Here is a 19,175-nt window from a genome sequence, read left to right as displayed (position 1 = left end):
GGGAGTGTTTTGGTATTTTATTGTTCACCATCTTGTTATGTTATTATCTCGCCATGTTATATTTGTACTAATGGGGTATTTTAGGGGATTTTATTGTATTTTATTGATCTTGTAAACTGCCACATTCAAGAGCAGCGGGATATAAATATAAACATGAATGAATGAATGAATGAATGAATGAATGAATGAATGAATGAAGAAGAAGAAGAGTTGGTTCTTATATGCCGCTTTTCCCTCCCCAAAGGAGGCTCAAAGCGGCTTACAGTCGCCTTCCCATTCCTCTCCCCACAACAGACACCCTGTGGGGTGGGTGAGGCTGAGAGAGCCCTGATATCACTGCTCGGTCAGAACAGTCTTATCAGTGCTGTGTTGAGCCCAAGGTCACCCAGCTGGTTGCATGTGGGGGAGTGCAGAATCGAACCTGGCATGCCAGATTAGAAGTCCACACTCCTAACCACTACACCAAACTGGCTCCTGTATGAAGCAGCGGTATATAAATATAAACATGAATGAATGAATGAATGAATGAATGAATGAATGAATGAATGAATGAATGAATGAATGAATGAATGAATGAAGTTTTATTCAGGTTACAAGCATGCGCATGAAAGCTTATACCTTGAATAAAAATTGATTGGTATCAAAGGTGCCACTGGACTCAAACTGAGTAATTTCAAAGCTATTCAGGCTGCAGCTTTTCAAACAGAAGGAATGCTTCGTTCTAGCTGCAGAATGCTGCTGAATGATTTGGGGCCCGTCTGGAACATTCACTGTAGCAGGGATGATGGAATGAATATTTCTCGTTGACACAGCGAGTTCTAAGGAAGCCACAAATTCCCTCTAAGGCCACAATCCTGCTCTCTTCCCTTCTGCAGGGTCACTTCAGGCATTCCGAGACGCACAACCCTGTCTCCCGGGAAGAGCTGATGATGGTTTTGGCAAACCTGGAGCAGCTGCAGATCCGGGCGCTGTTCTCCCAGATCTCCTCCTCGGTGTCCCTGCATCGGCCAACGATGGAGACCGTGTCGGAGGCGGGCGGGGGCCTCCAGGCCAGCAATGTGGAGCTCTGCATGTGTCCGGCCAATTACAGAGGAGATTCTTGCCAGGTGGGAAAGATGCATAATTGGGTGAACATTTGGACAAGCGTTTATGTAGAGCAGCTGGGATGCCTGACATTCATAACTCCTTTGGCAAAAAAAGGATGGTGATGAGGAGGAGTTGGCTCTTATATGCCGCTTTTCTCTACCTGAAGGAGGCTCTAAGTGGCTTACAGTTGCCTTCCCTTTCCTCTCCCCACAACAGACACCCTGTGAGGGAGGGGAGGCTGAGAGAGCCCTGAGATTACTGAAGAAGAAGAGTTGGTTCTTATATGCCGCTTTTCTCTACCCGAAGGAGGCTCAAAGTGGCTTCCAATCGCCTTCCCTTTCCTCTCCCCACAACAGACACCCTGGGTCTGGCTAGGTTGCCAGTTTTTGGAGGGGAGAATTTGGGGATGGGCACGATTGGAGGCAGGGAGGGACTTCAACAGATTATAATGCTAAGGTGTCCCCCAGCCATTTTCTCCTGGGGGACTGTTCTCTGCTGCTTGGAGAGATGCTATAATTCCAGGGGATCCCCAGGTCCCACCTGGAAGCTGGCATCTCAAGGTCCAGCCCATTTGTTCAGATCTTCTCCTCGACTCCTGACACAGCTAGTCAAACAGGAAAAGTTTTGTGATGAGCTGCTAGCTGAGCTTTTCAAAGGAGATTCCTTAGAGCAGGGGTAGCCAACCTGTGGTCCTCCAGATGTCTATGGACTACAATTCCCAGGAGCCCCTGCCAGCGAATGCTGGCAGGGGCTCGTGGGAATTGTAGTCCATGGACATCTGGAGGACCACAGCTTGGCTACCCCTGCCTTAGAGACCCGCCAGGATTGCTGCAGAAGTTAGCTTGGCTGATCAAGGTGTAATGTGGATTTTGTTCTCTTTTCTCATCAGGAGTGCGCTCCGGGGTATTACAGAGACACCAAGGGGCTCTTCCTGGGGAAATGTGTTCTCTGCAACTGCAATGGCAATTCTGATCAGTGCCTCTCAGGGTCTGGAATTTGTGTTGTAAGTATGCAGAGTGCTTGCCGGCCTCCTCTTCTCCAAAAGAGTCATTTCCGTTACAGTCATGGTCTTTTTGACACAGAATCAGACAGGCCATCGAGTCCCACCCCCTGCTCAATGCAGGATCAGCCCCAAGCACCCAGGATAAGGATCTGTCCAGCTGCTGCTTGAAGACGGCCAGTGAGGGGGAGCTCCCCACCTCCTTAGGAAGCCCATCCCACTGCTGAACCACTCTGAGTAAAAAAAAAAATTCCTGATATCTAGCCAGTTACATTGTGCTTATTCAATGTAAATAATTCCATGTCATATAGCGTGGCAGTGGCCACAAGCTTGGACAGAACTTCCAGGTTCAGGAGCATTTTACCTCTGAATTATTTATTTAGACAATGTATGTGATCCCTCCCCAGAGACTCTACTGGATGTGTCTCACAAATGGGCTTGGTGTTTTGGCCTGGTGCCTAAAGGGGAATAGAGTAGGCACCAGATGAACCGTAGCAAAGAATTGGTTCAGAGAGTGAGGAGCCACCACTGAAAAAGCCCTGGCTCTGGTCTCCACCCACCGCACTTGTGCAGGCAGAATCACAGAGAGCAGGGTTTAAGCAGCAGGCTGGACTGTAAGGGAGGAGGTATATCAGCCACTGAGCACTAAGCAGTGAGAGAAAGCGTCTAGAACAGGGGTAGTCAAACTACGGCCCTCCAGATGTCCATGGACTACAATTCCCAGAAGCCCCTGCCAGCGAATGCTGGCAGGGGCTTCTGGGAATTGTAGTCCATGGACATCTGGAGGGCCACAGTTTGACTACCCCTGGTCTAGAAGAAGAAACAGAAGAAGTTTCTCTGTTTCTTTGACATCCAAGAAACCTTTGGCTGGCCATTGGTGGGCTAGATGGATCGCTGGGTTGAACCGGCAGCATCTACATAAAATCCTGTGTTTAGGCATAGCCATACATGCCCAAGAAGGCTGGGTGGACAAAGTGTAGCCACAGAACTTTAGAAATGAGTTAATGCAAAAGAAATTCAATCTAAACATCCAGAAGAAGTTCCTGACAGTGAGAGTGGTTTCTTAGCGGAACAGGCTTCCTCGGGAGGTGGTGGGTTCTCCATCTTTGGAGATTTTTAAACAGAGGCTGGAGAGCCATCTGACGGAGAGGCTGATTCTGTGAAGGGTCAAGGGGGTGGCAGGTTACAGTGGGTGAGCGAGAGGGTTGTGAGTGTCCTGCATAGTGCAGGGGGTTGGACTAGATGACCCAGGAGGTCCCTTCCAACTCTAGGATTCTTTGATTCTATGATTCCATCTCTTATCCCTGCAGAACTGCCATTACAACACAGAAGGCGATCACTGTGACAGGTGTAAGGACGGTTTTGTGGCCAACTCTTCCCTTGATGGATCTCTGCAGTGCATTGGATGCCCTTGTCCCCTTTCGGTCGCTTCTAACAAGTAAGTTTCTCGTGCAAACCTTCCCCCCTTGATTAGCGCCTCCCTCCCGAAAGAGCCCCTTTTGCACTCTGGGGAAGGATGAGATGGCTGCTGTTGTTAGTCCCAGCTGTCACATAGTAAAAAGAGGAAGGCTTGACCAATTTTAGGGACTACTAACATGCTTGTGTACTGGGGAGGCTGGTTTCAAATCCCTACAGCGGGAGAAGGGGAGCAAGATTGTTGCATTCCATCAACAGAAAGATTCCACTGATACATTCGCTCTTCAGAGGGACTAAAAACATTAAAACACAATAAAGAGCCAGCCCGGCCGGCGGCAGACAGCGCACGTGCGCTCACAGCCGTGGAGACGGAGATTGTGGTGCCAGCTGTGGCTCCCTGCAACATGGCTGAGGTGGGAGAAACCCTGAAGCGAATTCAGAGTCAGAAGGGAGTCCAAGGAATCATTGTTGTTAATTCAGAAGGCATTCCCATTAAAAGCACCATGGACAACTCCACCACTGTACAGTATGCAGCTTAATCATGACAGGCAGGGGCACCGTGCGAGACAGTGACCCCCCAAATGACCTCACTTTCTTGCGGATTCGTTCCAAGAAAAATGAGACCACAGTTGCACCAGATAAGGACTATTTCCTGATTGTTGTTCAGAAGCCAACAGAATGAAAGCTTCCTGAGATGATATAAAACTCCTTATACCCCAAATGCATCTTTTTATTTAATATCTAAAACAGCCATTAGTATTGTACTGCTTGTGCCACCTTAATTGAGATTCTTTTTTTTTTATTGCAAGCATATTAATATAACCCTGGAGAAGCCTGGTGACAGATGACTTAAATGTCAAAAATAGATAGGTTTGTTGTAACCTAATTAACATGGCTATTTTCTGTATATTTGCAATCCCTAAATAGGTTTTTGATTCTTTTTGTCCCCTTTATTTTCTGGCTTATTTAAATACAAAGAGGCTTTTTCTTCTAAAATGAATTAAAATGTAATCAAAGTTTTGAAAAAAGCACATACAATAAAACCACAGCAATCAAAACACAATAAAATATTAATGGTGATCTTCTCTCTTACTGTTTTCCTCCCCAGTTTTGCCATTGGTTGTGTCCACAAAGGCTCTACCACTCAGTGTCTCTGCAAGCCGGGCTACGCCGGAGTTTCCTGTGAACGGTAACTCGTCTCCTCGTTCAACTGTGACGCTTCCCTCCCTGGGAAACAGTCTGCTTCCTTGCCCCTCTCAGTGCCCGCAAACGATGCCAGCACCAGAATCACACGGGATCAACACCCAGTTTGATCCAGCAAGCCTCACACTTGGAGCGATTCATCTTAAGGGTCTGAAGAGCTCCTGAGGACACAGTGTTGATACAAAAAAAATGGACAACAACATCACAAAATATATATGTAAAGTTCAGCATAGTCATGCACTCCTTTCGAGATCCAGCCTGATACTGAGGGGAAAACATAGATCAGTCAAAGAACAAAGCACGAAATTCAAAACAATCAACCTTACAAATCCTATCCCAAATATCCCCCTTTCTCTCCACAAGAGCCAGCATGGCGTAATGGCAAGCTTTCACCTGGAGAACTGGGTTTGATTCCCTCTCTCTGTCCTCCTGGCTGCCAGGGGAATGTAGGGAAGGCCTGCCTCGCATGGAATAGGCTGCCTAAGGAGGTGGTGAGCTCCCCCCTCACTGGCAGTCTTCAAGCAAAGGCTGGATACACACTTTTCTTGGATGCTTTAGGATGCTTTGGGCTGACCCTGCGTTGAGCAGGGGGTTGGACTAGATGGCCTGTATGGCCCCTTCCAACTCTATGATTCTGTGATTCTATGATTCTATGTTCCAGGGCAGCCACCCTGCTCTTCCTTGTCACCAGTGGAGGGCGGGGAAGCCTGGCCCACACAGCTCTCCCTGCCCTCCTGGTTGCTGGTTGCTAGGCCAGGGCGGGAAAAACTGCCCATTCAATCTCTGCAGCGCCCGTACCACTCTTCCTGGCTCCCGGGATAGGGTGGGGAAGCCCCCCCACTGGCCCCAGCCGGTTTTTGAAATGGGCCTTTCTGCTAATATTTTATACTGTTGTCACCCATCCTGAGCCTACAGGGAAGGTCAGGCTACAATAATAATAATAATTACTATTATAACTATTACGGGAGCTTTCTGCATTCTGTAGGGCCTGCAAAACGGAGCTCTTTCGCCATGTCTTTGGTTGAGGCCGGGGCAGTGAGAAAGATCACGCCCCCACTCCCAGGCCTCATGTTAGCACCTGGGGCATTGCCAGCTAGGCCCCTTCTCCCACCTCATTAGTGGGTGTATCAGTCTTTTGGGCACGGGGATAGAGTTTGCTGTGGTATTTCTGTATTGTATTGGTATGTCCTTTTAATGGGTGTTTTAATGGGTTTTTAAATGAGGACTTCGTGATCTGCCATGAGCCATTGTATGTGAGTGGTGGGATATAAGCCACATGAATGAATGAATGAATGAATGAATGAATGAATGAATGAATGAATGAATGAATGAATGAATGAATGAATGAATGAATGAATGAATGAATGAAAAACAAACAAACAAATAAGATCATCCAATAGGGGAGTGTAGACCTGGGCCAGCTTTAGGGAGAATTCACCTCTTGGAGTTCCTAAAGACCTTTTTTTCTGTCCGCAGGTGTGCTCCGGGTTACTACGGAAACCCTTTAGTGATTGGAAGTACCTGCCAGCCTTGTAATTGCAGTGGGAACACCGACCCCAACATGCTTTTCAATGACTGCAACCCATTGGACGGATCCTGTACAGGCTGCATGCACCACACCGCAGGGCGCCAGTGTGAACTGTGTGCTCCGGGTTACTATGGCGATGCGGTGTTCGCAAAGAACTGCACTGGTAAGTGGGACCCCGCATGGGGAACTGAGGGCACTCCTTATGCACAGGTATCAGTTCTAGGGACGAGAGGCATCACAAAAGCGCTTCCACGAACCACCATTGTGGGCTATGGGAAACCGAGTCAGAAAAGGAGGAAATTGACCTAACAACCAGCACACCAGATGAGTTCATTAATTTTAATATCTTAATAGATATTTAATATATAAACTTCCTTGGTGGTTCCCCCGACCAGGGGCTGACCCAGCTCAGCTTGTGAGATTGGAGGAGGTTGGGTTATGCGATGCCGCTGTCCCTTCCCTATAATAAATACATGTGTTAAAAACATCTTATGGGACAAAGTAAAATTCAGGTAGGCTGCCATGCTGGTTTGAAGCAAGAGAACAGAGTTTGAGTCCCATGGCACTTTTAAGAACAGCAAAGTTTAATTCTGGGTATAAACTTTTGTGTACATGCACAGTTTTTCCAATATCACCACCCCAGTTGAAGAGGCTGTCTGTCTCTGGCCTACATAAATGGATTTTTTGTTAAAAAAAGAATTGTTGATTCTTACATGCTGCACTTCTTTACCAGAGGGAGTCTCAAAGCGGCTTACATTCACCTTCCCTTTCTCTCCCTACAACAGACACGCTGTGAGGTGGGTGAGGCTGAGAGAGCCCTGATATTGCTGAAGAAGAAGAAGAGCTGGTTCTTATATGCTGCTTTTCCCTACCAGAGGGAGTCTCAAAGCAGCTTATAGTCGCCTTCCCTTTCCTCTCCCCACAACAGACACCCTGTGAGGGAGGGGAGGCTGAGAGAGCCCTGCTCAGTCAGAACAGCTTTATCTAGGCTGTGATGAGCCCAAGGCCACTCAGCGGTCTGCATGTGGAGGCTCAGGGAATCAAACCCAGCTCACCAGATTAGAAGACTTCACTCTTAACCACTACAACACACTGGCTCTGATTAATTGGACAGCAGATCTGGCAAAATATTACTTTTAAGAATATACGGTCCTTCTCAAACGTCTTTCTAGAATGCATTTCCCCAGCTGTCTGCCTAGGTCTCCCATGCTTGAAATCCAGTCATGCTTTCCCCACCTTTTTCTGCCCTTGCAGAATGCCACTGTGCATCATGCGGGACGGAATCCTGTGATCCCAGGACCGGACGGTGCCTTTGTAAGCCCGGAGTGACAGGTCAGCGCTGTGACCGCTGCCAGGTAAAATCTGACTTAGGCATTCCACAGTGCCCCATGCACACACCCCATAACTATGTCTCATTAGCCTTTCTTCCCTTGCTCTGTAACGTGACAGTTCTGCAGAGGTACAGTCTCAGACTGAAGTTGCTGCCCACTCCCAGCTTTTTCTCACCTTCTGTCTATCTTTCTCTTTCTTTTTCTCTCCCTTTTTTATAACTTTCTTCCAGTCTCTCTATTTTTCTTTCTCTCGTTCTCTTTTCTCCCCCCTCCCCTCATGCTAGCTCCTGTTGTATTTCAAGTTACAACGGGCTTTGATTCTAGTACATATAATATAAATGCTTTTATATGAACGCCTTTTGCAGAAATTGTGTACTATGTTTTACGTAAATAATTTCAAGCTACTACGGGCTTTAATTCTAGTACATATAATATATCTAAATGCCTTTTAAATGAACGCCATTTGCAGAAATTGTGTACTGTTTTTTAAGTAAATAATTTCAAGCTATAACGGGCTTTGATTCTAGTACATATATCTAAATGCTTTTGATACGAATGCCTTTTGCAGAAATCGTGTCCTATGTTTTACATAAATAATTAATAATTTCATATAAATGAAATAATAAAAAATAGCAGTCCTGCTACTATGTTTAACCTGTTATTTTTGTGTTTTTCCCCGTGCATTGAACATTTTTAACATTGACTTTAAAAGCAAAGCAAATCCCCGAAGAGGTCTACCCTTCCATGTCTGCTTCTCACCAGTGTGAAACTAACCCTCAGCCTTCTCCCCCCCTATAGGAAGGGCACTACGGCTATGACTCCTGCGCCGGCTGCCAGAGGTGTGAGTGTGACGCAGGAGCCGTGGGCTCGGACTGCCACCCGCAGAGCGGCCAGTGCAGCTGCAGACCAGGCGTGACGGGCGCCCGCTGCCAGCAGTGCACCCCCGGCTACTGGGGGCTCAGCTCCAGTGGTTGCACGAGTGAGTCTCCTTTCACCCTCGATGGCCTCGGGAGAAACGTTCTGATCCTTGTTGCACAGGATTTATAAAACTGCCTTTGCTCAGTTAGAAAGATGCTTCCCTCTTTGAATACCGGAGCACCGCCCTGCTAAAGGGCAGCGTCCATTTAGCGACCTGCTAACCGGCACAGTCTGCTTGGACCGACTGATGGGTGCACACAAAGCTTCCCCCTACTGAGTCAGACGCTTGGCCTAGCAATATTGCCTGCTCGGACCGGCAGAGCTCTTCCATGTCTCATGTTAGGGGGGTCTTTTGTGCCTCCTGCCGCTGGGTGCTTCTAACCGGAGATTCCGGGATGCACAATTTGGACAAAGAGATCACATAGAGCAGGGGTGTGCAAACTGTGGCCCTCCAGATGTCCATGGACTACAATTCCCATGAGCCCCTGCCAGCGAATGCTGGCAGGGGCTCATGGGAATTGTAGTCCATGGACATCTGGAGGGCCACAGTTTGCACACCCCTGCTATAGAGGATCTGTGAGTAGGTATACACAGGCGTTAGATTCAGGCGGGTGGCCGTGTTGGTCTGAAGCATCAGAGCAAAGATTGAGTCCAGCTACATCTTTAAGAGCGACAGGGTTTAATTTTGAGGATTAGCTTCCATGCACAGGAACCCTTCTGAAGAAGTATTTGAAGACGTATCCGTGCATGCCAAAGCTTATCCCCAGGCACTTTGTTAGTCTTTGCGCTGCCTCCGGACTCAAACTTTGCATGCAGAAATTGTTTCTTCAGGAGAATGATCTTAGCAAGGTTTGATTTTTTTGACTTTTCAGTGGGCCCTTGGACTGGTTCAAGGAGATTTGCAAGTTTGGCAACGAGCAAAGCTGTCATGGCAGAACAGGAGGGTCACTTTCCAATGTTGCTTTGATTATTATTTTATTAATGTAATTATTTTATTAATGTATATGTAAATATGTGCCTGTGGTTACCCGCCCTGAGCCAACCGGTCAGGGTGGGCTATAAAAATAAAAATATGATTGTTGTTGTTATTGTTCTTATTCTCCAGGCTGCTGTTCTGTCGTGTCTCGGCTGATTCGGGACAGATAACAGCATATCGGAAAATGACATAAAATACTAACAAAATCAGAGTCCAGTGGCACCTTTAAGACCAACAAAGATTTATTCAAGGCGTGAGCTTTTGAGTGCATGCACTAAATTTAGTCTGAGGAAGAGTGCTTGCACTCGAAAGCTCACGCCTTGAATAAATCTTTGTGGGTCTTAAAGGTGCTACTGGACTCTGATTTCATTGTGCAACTTCAGACCAACACGGCTACCCGCTTCAATAAAATACTAAATGCAGTCTAAAACCAGATTTAAATCGAAATTGCCGAAATAAGTGAGATTCTGACATTGCCCATCAAAAGTGCAGTTCCGGGGTGGGGAAAGGAAGGATGAAACTTCCCCCACGAAAACCAATCGGCAAACGTGAATGCAGGCAGAGATGTCTAAGACAGGGGTGGTCAACCTGTGGTCCTCCAGATGTTCATGGACTACAATTCCCATGAGCCCCTGCCAGCAAACACTGGACATGGACATCTGGAGCAGTGGTCCCCAACCTTTCTGAGGCTGGGGACTGGCAGGGCATCGGGCCGCGGCCATGCATCAGGCCGCGCCTGCACGTCGGCCCGCGCTTGCGGGCCGCGCCCGCGCATTGCGCAATGTGTGGGCGCGCCCCGCACGGGCACGGCCCGGCCCTGATTCCCTCTCCCCACCCTCCCGCAGTAAGAATCTTCCCGGGCCGCAAGCTTGCGTCCTTTGAAGTTTTTTACTGCGGGGAGGGGGGGGAGAGGGAGCCGCGGCCCGGCACCATGGCCTTCGCGGCCCGGCACCGGGCCGCGGCCCACAGGTTGGGGACCACTGATCTGCAGGACCTCAGGTTGACTACCCCTAGTCTAAGAGATCAGATCTCAAGCCTCAACCGTAGAATTCCATTCTAATCCTTGATAATTATAAAGTGTGGCTTGTATATGGTGTGTGAGCAGGGGGGAGTTCTCATCCCACATGGATTAATGTGTGTGTAACTTGAGGCTTCTTTACTTTTCACGTTTCCCTGTACCAGAATGTCACTGCAAAGGAGGTTCCTGCAACCCCCGGACGGGAGAGTGCACCTGCTCCAACGGACTGACCGGGAGGCAGTGTGACACGTGCACGAAGCAGCATGAGATCCCCGTGGTGGACGGCCCGGACACCATGCGATGCGAAGGCTAGTCCGCTCCGTTTCCCCTTCTTCCTTCCCTGCTCTAATGCCGGCGTGGGTTGGAGTATGACTACATTTCATAGGATCACAGAATCATAGAGTTGGAAGGGGCCATACAGGCCATCTAGTCCAACCCCCTGCTCAACGCAGGATCAGCCCAGAGCATCCTAAAGCATCCAAGAAAAGTGTGCTTGAAGACTGCCAGTGAAGGTGTTGTGAGGATTTCCCGCTAGCAGGAGGAAAGGTCTGATTTCCTCCAGTTCCCCCTTCCTGTTGTAGAGCCATTCCTTTGCTCCTCCTGCCATTCTTGAAAGGACTCCTGTCCTCCAGGAGGATCATCACAGGGAAATCAACAGGTGGAAGGGAGGGAAGCAGCACATTTCAGTTCCGCTGGCGGAAGCGTCTCCTGTTAGTGCGGAATCAAGCCCAGTTCTCCGGATTAGAGTTCGTTCCTCTTAACCACTGCACCACGCTGGCTTTTGCCAACTTAGAAGATGTGGTCTCCAGTGAATTGATCATTTGAAAGCTGTGAGTTTGAGAAGTCTTGCAACTGAGTGACCAATGTGCTTGGAGAACAGTACGTAGGCTGTTACCCTGGGTGTTCCATTTATCAGACCTAAGCTTTCCGCTTTTTCCTGTGACTCCTGAAATTTAGGCCCACCTCAGTCAGTCCTTTCCATTCGTGGTGGCCCTGCAGCCTAGGTCTTTACTAAGAACAGCACGCTTACTCTTGTCTCCTCGCTAACAGCTTGCGACAGCTGCGTTCTGCTCCTGCTGGAGGACCTGCAGAAGATCGAAGACACTTTCCCTGCTCTCAGGCACCAATTGACCAACCTCAATGGCACCTCCATCGCCTGGGCCCGTCTGCACAGCATCAATGGTTCCATGCAAGCCGTCGCGGTACGTGGCGCTAACCAGAACAGCCCTCTTCCTCCTTTGGTTGTAGGAAAATATCTTTCACAGCTTCGTTATTCAGCTTCTTTCCTCCTTCACAGAACCATCTGCGTGAGTATCAGAAGTCCCTCAATGTGGTCAGGCAACAGGCAGACGAACTGGAAGAGGAGAACATGGACTTCATCCAAGATTTGAATGCCCTACAACACAAGGTATGGTGCTTTCATTTTGTTGCCCCTGCATTTTTGGGGAAGAGGGCCATCATGTCACAGCTGAATTATGGTGACCCCATATGGTGACCTCAACTCTTACCATCAAGAAAACCCTGAAAGGTGTTCAGGCTCTGAGAAACCCCGGAAGTGACACGATCGGGCAGAATAGGGTTGGGAAACATCGCTGTGGACATACCCACCCGGGGCACCTCCCTTCTCCACCTCCTCCAGGCCCATCATTGGCCATTTTGGAAGGGGTGGGTGGGTCAACATGACCATATAAGGTCTTATCACCCAATAAATGTTGAACACTGAATTCAATTTTGATTTTGGGGGCTTTAAATTTTCTCTCTGCAACATGCATGATTGATACAGCTTTCCCCTACCTTTCCCCTGCGATATCCTGGAGTGGATATAAGCCTTGATATTTGAAAACCCGGCATCAGGAAGTGTGCAGATTTTTGCCTTTTGTGAATTATCTCCCTTCTCCGTGCCTCACAACAAAGCAGTCTTCCCTGATTGGCCAGGGGGTCAGTTCAAAGACTTCCTGGTTCCCGGTTGCAAGGCTTGTCTTAAAGTGACTGCGCTCCAGAAGCCCTAACTTCTCTCAGCAGAGATTTGCCTCTTGGATTTATTCCCCCTCCTCTGCTGTCTCCAATCCCCCCCCCCCTTGTTCAAGAAAAGAAAGAAAGTCTCCTGCTGTGCTTGGCTCCCCTCCCTGTTCTGAGCTTCCTCAATCAAGTGCAGAACACTTTCTGTTTCAGTTGGGGGGGGGGGAGGCTAGAGGAAGACCCGAGTTCAAATTAATCTGAATTCAGCATGATCCACAATTCAGAAGGATCCACAATGGAAAAAACAAAGTAAGTGCAGAATCAGCCTAGCTGTGAGTCCACTATTTGAACTCAGAAGAAGAAGAGTTGGTTCTTATATGGCGCTTTTCCCTACCCGAAGGAGGCTCAAAGTGGCTTCCATTCACCTTCCCTTTCCTTTCCCCACAACAGACACCCTGTGAGGTGGGTGAGGCTGAGAGAGCCCTGATATTATTGAAGAAGAAGAGTTGGTTCTTATATGCCGCTTTTCTATACTCAAAGGAGTCTCAAAGCAGCTTACATTCGCCTTCCCTTTCCTCTCCCCACAACAGACACCCTGTGGGGTGGGTGAGGCTGAGAGAGCCCTGATATTACTGAAGAAGAAGAGTTGGTTCTTATATGGCGCTTTTCCCTACCCGAAGGAGGCTCAAAGTGGCTTATAGTCGCCTTCCCATTCCTCAGAGAACTATTGGATGGGCCACCTTTGGCTCATAGGTACGGCGGCTTCTCTGAAAAGAGGAGCGTCCTGGATGGGTAGATGTTGATTTATTTATATTTCAACTTATTGTGTAGCAACCACCACAAGCGCACTCCCCAATTGGTGCCCCCCGTGACTTAGATCTCAACTAAACTAATGACTTACTGTTCTTTTTAGGCAACCATGACCCATCGAAAAGCTAATCAAGTGACTGAAAGTACAGAAGAAAGCCACCAAGATGCAGAGAACCTGATTCTGGAAATCCAAAACATTCAGAGCAAAATTGATGGTGAGGTTTATTTCTCCCTACTCAGGTCCTCTCTCTGCCTAACGTCCCTTACAGGGGTGTTGTGAGGATGGAGAACAGGAAAACAACACATATCCGCCTAAACTCTTTAAAGTACAGGATAATTTTTTTTAAATGTCCCCTGCCTTTCTGCCCTAGTGGAACCACCAAGGCAGCTAATAGTTAAAACAAGCCCTGCTCAGCCCTGACAGTTCTCCGGATAGCTTTGGGCAATTCACTCACAGCAGCCTACCTCACAGGGTCGCAGTGAAGATAAGTCTCCATAAACCATCATCCGCTGCACTTTAAAGGAGGGATGGGGAAGAAATAGGATGGCAATACCAACCAATTTTTATCTACTAGAGCAGGGGTGGCCAAACAGCGGCTCTTCGATTGTCCATGAACTACAATTCCCATGAGCCCCTACCAGTTGGCAGGGGCTCTTAGGAATTGTAGTTCATGGACACCCGGAGAGCCACCCTGTCCTAGAGCCTTTCCTATTGACAGCTCCTTGAAAGAACTTTGGTGTGCTTTGGCTTTCTGTTCAGATCTTATCTACCAGATGGAGACGGTCTCCACTGCAAACGCCAGCGCTGCCTCCAAAGAGGAGTTCCGGCAGAAGCTAGCCGAGGTGGACGCGATGCTGAGGCACATGAAAAGCAGGGATTTCGGCATCCAAAGAGCAGTAGCCGCTGAAGAGCACGAAGAAGCTCAGAGAGGTGAGTAGAACGGCAAAGGGCAGAGGCACGGAGGGGGTGGAGAATCAGTCTGGGCTGTGCTCTGTCTGGAATCCCTCAGACTGGTCAAGGGCTGTCAGTTCTTTAATCTGCCCTGAGTCACTCAAAATAGAGCGGAATACAAATTTAATAAATAAATAAAAACATGCACATCATGGAAATCTCACCCCAGGATTTAGAATAGGCAACACGGTTGTTTTATTAAGTTTTAAGTTTTATGGAGTTTTAAATTCTGCTAGAGCTGTTTTCTAGCAGTTCTGTTAGAGCTCTCTCGGCCAAGCCTACCTTGCACAGTGTGAGGGGCGAAAGGGAAAGATGTTTGTAAGCCACTTTGGGCCACCCCAAAGTGAAAAGCGGGGTATAAATAACCAGCTTCTTCTTCTTATCCTCTGTTTGGAGCCAGTTCCACTAACGTTGAGAGAGAAGATGAGAAGGGGAAGGATGAGAAGGAGAGGAAATAGTATGTTGAAAGTAGAAGAATAAGAAGAATATGGGGAGAAGAAGATGAAAGAGAATGTGGGAAGGAGAAGGAGAGGAAGGAGAATATAGGAAGGAGGAGAGGAAAGAATATGGGAAGGAGAAGGAGGAGAAGAAAGAGAATATGGGAAGGAGAATATAGGAAAGAGGAGAGGAAAGAATATGAGAAGGAGGAGAAGGGGAGGAAAGAGAATATGGAAAGGAGAAGGAGAGGAAGGAGAATATAGGAAGGAGGAGAAGGAGAGGAAAGAGAATATGGAAAGGAGAAGGAGAGGAAGGAGAATTTAGGAAGGAGGAGAAGGAGAGGAAAGAATATGGGAAGGAGAAGGAGAGGAAGGAGAATATAGGAAGGAGGAGAAGGAGAGGAAAGAGAATATGGAAAGGAGAAGGAGAGGAAGGAGAATATAGGAAGGAGGAGAAGGAGAGGAAAGAGAATATGGAAAGGAGAAGGAGAGGAAGGAGAATATAGGAAGGAGGAGAAGGAGAGGAAAGAATATGGGAAGGAGAAGGAGCAGAAAGGCAAGCACAGGAAAGAAGAGGACTTTACGGTTGAAATCATTGCTGCCTCTTTATCATTTCATCTTCGCACAGTCCTTACGCGACCCTCCTGGTCCGTCGTGACTGGCATAACACTGTGATCTCTTGCCCCATCAGTGCTGCATCGCGTGAAATCGGAGCTGTTCAGCAAGTTGGAGTCCAACCAGGAGCTGGCGAACAGCATCAATGAGAGGCTGGATCGGTACAGCTCGGAGCTCATGGACCTGCGAGACGCCCTCAACGAAGCTGTCAACAAGACCCGTCAGACAGAGGACCTCAACAGCCTCAATCGGAATCACCTGGAGGAGTACCAGGTACGAGGGCGCTACTGTGCCCCAAGGCAGGGGTAGTCAACCTGTGGTCCTCCAGATGTCCATGGAGTACAATTCCCACGAGCCCCTGCCAGCAAACGCTGGCAGGGGCTCATGGGAATTGTACTCCATGGACATCTGGAGGACCACAGGTTGACTACCCCTGCCCCAGGGAATCAAATGAACTAAAAAGGCACCTTGCTGGTCCAACGTGTGTTTGAAGCAGCCAACTTCTTTACCATTGAGAAACCCCTGAAATAATTCTTCAGGCTTTGAGAAACCCCAGAAGTGGCACAATCATACGCAATATGGTTGGGAAGCAGAGCTGTGGACATACCCAAACGAGGCTCCTCCCCTTCCCGCCCCCTCCAGGCCCATCATTGGTCATTTTGGGAGAGGGTGGGTAGGCCACTGACCCTATACGGAAGTTAGGCTGCCATCTTTTGATGTTGTTTGATATTGTTTTATAATGCGGTTACTTTTGCAGTGCTTTAATGGGGGTTTTATGGATATATTGTATTTAGACCTATGTTGTACGCTGCCACAGGATGACTTTTGCCGTGAATGGCGGGGTAAAGATCCAAAAATTAATAAATTAATAAATTAATAAATTAATAAATTAATAAATTAATAAATTAATAAATTAATAAATTAATAAATTAATAAATTAATAAATTAATAAATTAATAAATTAATAAATAGCTAGCACAGGGGCAGACCTGCAGATCAGAACATAGAGCTGAAAACCTGCAGGAGATCCTGCATTGTAGAAGCACTCTTTGTACATGGCCACCTTTTCAGGGGGAGGTTGGGATTTTAAGATGCCAGCTTTCTGTAGCGGGCTGCTGTCGTTAAACATTGCTTGTTTTGCAGCAAAAGAGCCGGGAGCTGCAGGAACAGCATGGCATGATCCAGGATGTCTTACATGTGGCCGAGGACTTCCTGGCCCAGGTCTCTGATTTCCTGCTGATAATCGACAACATCACAGAGGTAAGCGGCACAGAAAGGCCAGCGTGACATCAAGGTTGACCTTTACGGCCATTCGTAGTCCCGGCCCAGTGTACATGAGCGATCGTCTCTCCGAATATGTCCCCCAAAGAGTGCAAGACTCTTCCACCAGGCATTTGGTTGAGAACAGGCCTCCGGTAACATCTAGAACCCCCCCCACACACACACACACACACACATACACCCATACACACTCTATCTCCCCTGTAACATCGATACTCTGGCAACCAACCAGAGGAGAGTCGTGTGGAAGAGGCTTGGCAGGAAGGACGCAGATGTTGTTTTAGATATTATAACTATTTTAACCAATGTTGTTTAACGTGATGTCTACCACCCCGAGATGGCTGGGCTGAGAGGAGCAGTCTTACAAACAGAATTATGAATGAACAAACGAATGACCGCGTGAACATATGACACACTGCCACCCAGAAGGGTCTCTCCCATCCTATCAGCAAGTTTCTCACTTTTTTTACTCTCTCTCCCGAGATGTTCACTACTCTTAATCACAGGGAAAAGGTCCATGTCCTTCCTGTCTTTGTAGTAGGCCTCAGATGCTTGGATTTTTTGTGCGTATGCGTGTGTGTGTGAGAGAGAGAGAGACAGACAGACAGACAGATGTTCTCTCTTAGGGGGGAAGAAATGAGCTCGCAGGAGTTCCAAAGCACACGGATGCCCGCAAGTGATCCCTGATGTCTTGCAGGAGTCCGAGAAAGCAGCAGCCCAACTAGATGGGGCCAAATACCCTCTGTCGCAGAAGGCCAAGGAGTACGCTCTCACGAGCAATAAGATCCCCATTGTCGAGGATGCTGAGGACCATGCCAGGCTCCTGGATGAACTGGCACGAAACCTGTCCAGGTAACTCTTCCTTTGGCTCCCCCCCCCCCCCACTCCCTGAGCTCTTATTGGCTGGCAAACAGAGCTAGGTCTCTATTATGGGGGTTTTCTTGGTGACATATAGCAGGAGAACCAAGTTGGAGTCTAGGGATGCCTTAGTAAAGGTAAAGGCATCCCTTCTGCAAGTACCGGGTCATGCCTGACCCTTGGGGTGACGCCCTCTAGCGTTTCCATGGCAGACTCAATACGGGGTGGTTTGCCAGTGCCTTCCCCAGTCATTACCATTTTACCCCCCAGCAAGCTGGGTACTCATTTAGCGACCTCGGAAGGATGGAAGGCTGAGTCAACCTTGAGCCGACTGCTGGGATCGAACTCCCAGCCTCATGGGCAGAGCTTCAGACAGCATGCCGCCTGCTTTACCACTCTGTGCCACAAGAGGCTCAAGTGATACCTTAAAGACCAACAAAGATCAGGCATACGGATGTGCGACTCATTTCGGATAGTCTGAAAAGCACCCGAATCAGTGTTGATTCGGACGCTTTTTAGATAAATTTGGTCTGAATCGCACTTCCCCTTAAATTCGACTGCCTGAATCTTCCTTTGCTGAATCACCGAACTGCAATTCAGGCAAGTTTCAGCCATGCAGGGATCAGGTAGTTTAAAGAGAGCAAAATGTTCCTTTTCCCTTTATCCCGTAGTCACAGAGGGGGAGGGGGTTTGAGTTGGAGGCACCAAATTTGCAGCGTAGCTGTGGGAGCCTCTCCTTGAAAGAACCCCCATGTTTCAAAAAGGTTGGACCAAGGGGGGTCTAATTCTACGGACACTCAAAAAGGTTGCCTTGGAGGGATGAACCAAAAACAATGGGATGGAAAGAAATTCCATCTCAAAATCCGGAAGAAGTTCCTGACAGTCAGAGCGGTTCCTCAGTGGAACAGGCTTCCTCGGGAGGTGGTGTGTTCTCCATCTTTGGAGATTTTTAAACAGAGGCAAGATAGCCATCTGACGGAGAGGCTGATTCTGTGAAGGCTCAAAGGGGTGGCAGGTGACAGTGGATGAGCGAGAGGGTTGTGAGTGTCCTGCATGGTGCAGCGGGTTGGACTAGATGACCCAGGAGGTCCCTTCCCATTCTATGATTCTACCAGCATCATCCACGGCACAAACCAGAATGGTTTTATTCAGCGAGCGATCAATGCCTCCAACGCCTACGCCAGCATCCTCGAGGCAGTCAAGGATGCAGAGAATGCCGCCAAGAAAGCCAACCGTGATGCCGGTGAAGCGTTGACGGTAAGGAATCCACAAAGTCCTGGCTACGGTAACTGCAGCTGGCAAGGCCCAGTGGCCTCTCCGGCACCTCTTCCATTTGGCAGTCATGACTGTCGAAAAGAGCTGGCTGTCTTGTCATGCAATGCCTCCTTTTCCCTGGAAAGGCATCTCTCGTTGGAGGGCTTTGCAGAATGAAAGCCAGCCTGGCAGACAAAAGCACAAAAGGAACCCAGCAGCTGGCCGGTCTCTTGCCAAGGAGGTGTTGGAAGGCAGGTTGCTTCCATCTCCCAGCTGCCCGCTCCCTTATTCTGAGACCCGCATGTCCTCACGGCCCAATTTGGAAAGCTAGATTAGTTCGAGAGATTACACACATACGTCTTTAAAGCTTGATTCAGCCAGCAAACTGGGGGGTATTTGGCTTATCAAATGTGAATTCAACTCAGAATGGGCAAGATTCTGTTTGAAAGAGTGCCCACCCTCTTGAAGGATGGGGACTCACCTTGTTGCAAAAATTATAAATGGTATTTTGAGCAGTAAAACTCGCAATATAA

The 19,175-nt window shown here is 48.3% G+C and overlaps 1 protein-coding gene and 1 pseudogene across 1 annotated transcript in view; both read left to right on the top strand.

Moving 5' to 3' along the window:
• The window catches only part of LAMA5 (laminin subunit alpha 5), a 232,468-nt gene that overhangs the window by 174,541 nt on the left and 38,752 nt on the right, over positions 1 to 19,175 (top strand). Inside the window, exons 41-56 of the mRNA XM_077335780.1 lie at positions 876 to 1,106; positions 1,976 to 2,089; positions 3,397 to 3,524; positions 4,611 to 4,691; positions 6,182 to 6,396; positions 7,488 to 7,588; positions 8,363 to 8,543; positions 10,641 to 10,784; positions 11,527 to 11,678; positions 11,774 to 11,884; positions 13,349 to 13,460; positions 14,006 to 14,176; positions 15,326 to 15,522; positions 16,393 to 16,509; positions 17,228 to 17,382; positions 18,504 to 18,645. Coding sequence (XP_077191895.1) covers positions 876 to 1,106; positions 1,976 to 2,089; positions 3,397 to 3,524; positions 4,611 to 4,691; positions 6,182 to 6,396; positions 7,488 to 7,588; positions 8,363 to 8,543; positions 10,641 to 10,784; positions 11,527 to 11,678; positions 11,774 to 11,884; positions 13,349 to 13,460; positions 14,006 to 14,176; positions 15,326 to 15,522; positions 16,393 to 16,509; positions 17,228 to 17,382; positions 18,504 to 18,645 — 2,352 coding nt within the window. The remainder of the gene's footprint in view (positions 1 to 875; positions 1,107 to 1,975; positions 2,090 to 3,396; positions 3,525 to 4,610; positions 4,692 to 6,181; positions 6,397 to 7,487; positions 7,589 to 8,362; positions 8,544 to 10,640; positions 10,785 to 11,526; positions 11,679 to 11,773; positions 11,885 to 13,348; positions 13,461 to 14,005; positions 14,177 to 15,325; positions 15,523 to 16,392; positions 16,510 to 17,227; positions 17,383 to 18,503; positions 18,646 to 19,175) is intronic.
• LOC143836469 (dynein light chain roadblock-type 1 pseudogene) lies at positions 3,881 to 4,533 on the top strand (annotated as a pseudogene).

The sequence above is a fragment of the Paroedura picta genome, chromosome 4 (assembly GCF_049243985.1).
Source record: "Paroedura picta isolate Pp20150507F chromosome 4, Ppicta_v3.0, whole genome shotgun sequence".
Taxonomy (NCBI): Eukaryota; Metazoa; Chordata; class Lepidosauria; order Squamata; family Gekkonidae; genus Paroedura; species Paroedura picta.
The sequence above is the reverse complement of the archived record's forward strand: the minus strand, read 5'-3'. Positions and strand labels throughout refer to the sequence as shown.